At 31.7% G+C, this 1,395-nt stretch overlaps 1 protein-coding gene across 1 annotated transcript in view; it reads right to left on the reverse strand.

Moving 5' to 3' along the window:
* Nucleotides 1-1,229: 1,229 nt before the first annotated feature.
* HIKESHI (heat shock protein nuclear import factor hikeshi) overlaps nt 1,230-1,395 on the reverse strand; it is a 32,170-nt gene continuing 32,004 nt past the window's right edge. The window contains exon 5 of the mRNA XM_045293152.1: nt 1,230-1,359. Coding sequence (XP_045149087.1) covers nt 1,353-1,359 — 7 coding nt within the window. The 3' untranslated portion in view covers nt 1,230-1,352. The remainder of the gene's footprint in view (nt 1,360-1,395) is intronic.

Genomic DNA, 1,395 nt, shown 5'->3' on the forward strand with positions numbered 1-1,395 from the left:
TGGACTTGTGGGCTTGGGCAGCATTGGGTTGGGATGTTTTCGTGATGCACATTTTCTTTGCATAAAACTCTCTTATACGTGAGTTGCTGTGGATTTGTTTCTCCAAAGTACCTAGACTAATACACAGCCCAAATCAGCTGATAACTTTATTCTTTGTCTTCCCATTTTAACAGTTAATCTTTTGAAATACTGTTTGTTTGGATCCAAGCTCATGAGGCAAATCGCATGTGAGGAATGACTGAAATAATCCCCAAGGAGCTTTTTAAAGAGTAGTTTTAGAGAAATGTATTTGAACTAGTGTGATAGAAAACCTTAAAATGAAATTTTCAAATACTTGGCAAAAGTCTTAGTTTGTAAATTTACCTTGTGATTATATGAACACTAATAAAATGAGATGACAACACCCATACAGAAAAAAAATACTTAAACAAACGTAGGATACTCATATTTCATGGCACAGTATCCAAACTTTCTATAAGTTTTTTTGAGTTGTTAGCATCCACAAATTATTTATTACTAAAAACAAAATTGTCTTTAACCAATGGAATTGTGACAATGTTGTTTTTGTTAAGTCTCAAATTTGTGGAAGTTCTATGCTACAATCAAAAGGACCGAATCTGACAGTGCAATTGTGATTTCCAGTCTTGCCTTTTAAGAACATGAATGACTATTGAAGTAATAATCTTGTACAACTGGATAATAAATTTTATTCTTGTGCTTTTATTTAATAACTAATGTAGCCATTTTGCTACTAGGTTAAAAAGGATGTACAAATGCCCACTTTAGGTTATCTTGAGGCACATGGCCATTTTGAAGTAATATAAAAAAGAATTTGTAGGGGAATATGTATGCATGGTAACAAAAGCTTTTATAGATCTATATTAATACAAACTTTGCCTTAAAATAAAATATATCTGGTTGTACTAGGACATAAAAGCACAACCAGACACTTCTTATTTTAACCACTTTGTGTTCAATGAAAAAAGTTGAAAATAATTACTCTGTATGCCAAGTTTTTTTATTTGATGTTTTTCAAAATGTTCCCTAGTTGCTTAAGTTGACTACTCTATTAAACCACAAAAAAAAGTGAAAGATTATAAATACAATGGCATGCTGTGAATATTTTTTATTTTTAAGTAAAAAATTAGTCATAGCCAAGGCATTTTGCCTTGCAATAGCATTTTAAGCTTCGAAGGGGGGAAAGTCATGAATGATACACATTTTCACTCTTCAGTTTTATGACATTTTAATGAAGCTTCACAGTCACTCAGCAGCTCTTAGACTTAGGCTTCATGATCCTTTTCACTTCATGCTTTTAAGTGGAGCCGTTTATCTTCAAAACATGACACATTTCAGAACCTGTTAAAAGTTATTTAATTCAGATTATGTTTTCCA

The sequence above is a fragment of the Echinops telfairi genome, unplaced genomic scaffold (genome assembly GCF_000313985.2).
Source record: "Echinops telfairi isolate 266 unplaced genomic scaffold, ASM31398v2 ScPeMD7_1713;HRSCAF=2227, whole genome shotgun sequence".
NCBI lineage: Eukaryota > Metazoa > Chordata > Mammalia > Afrosoricida > Tenrecidae > Echinops > Echinops telfairi.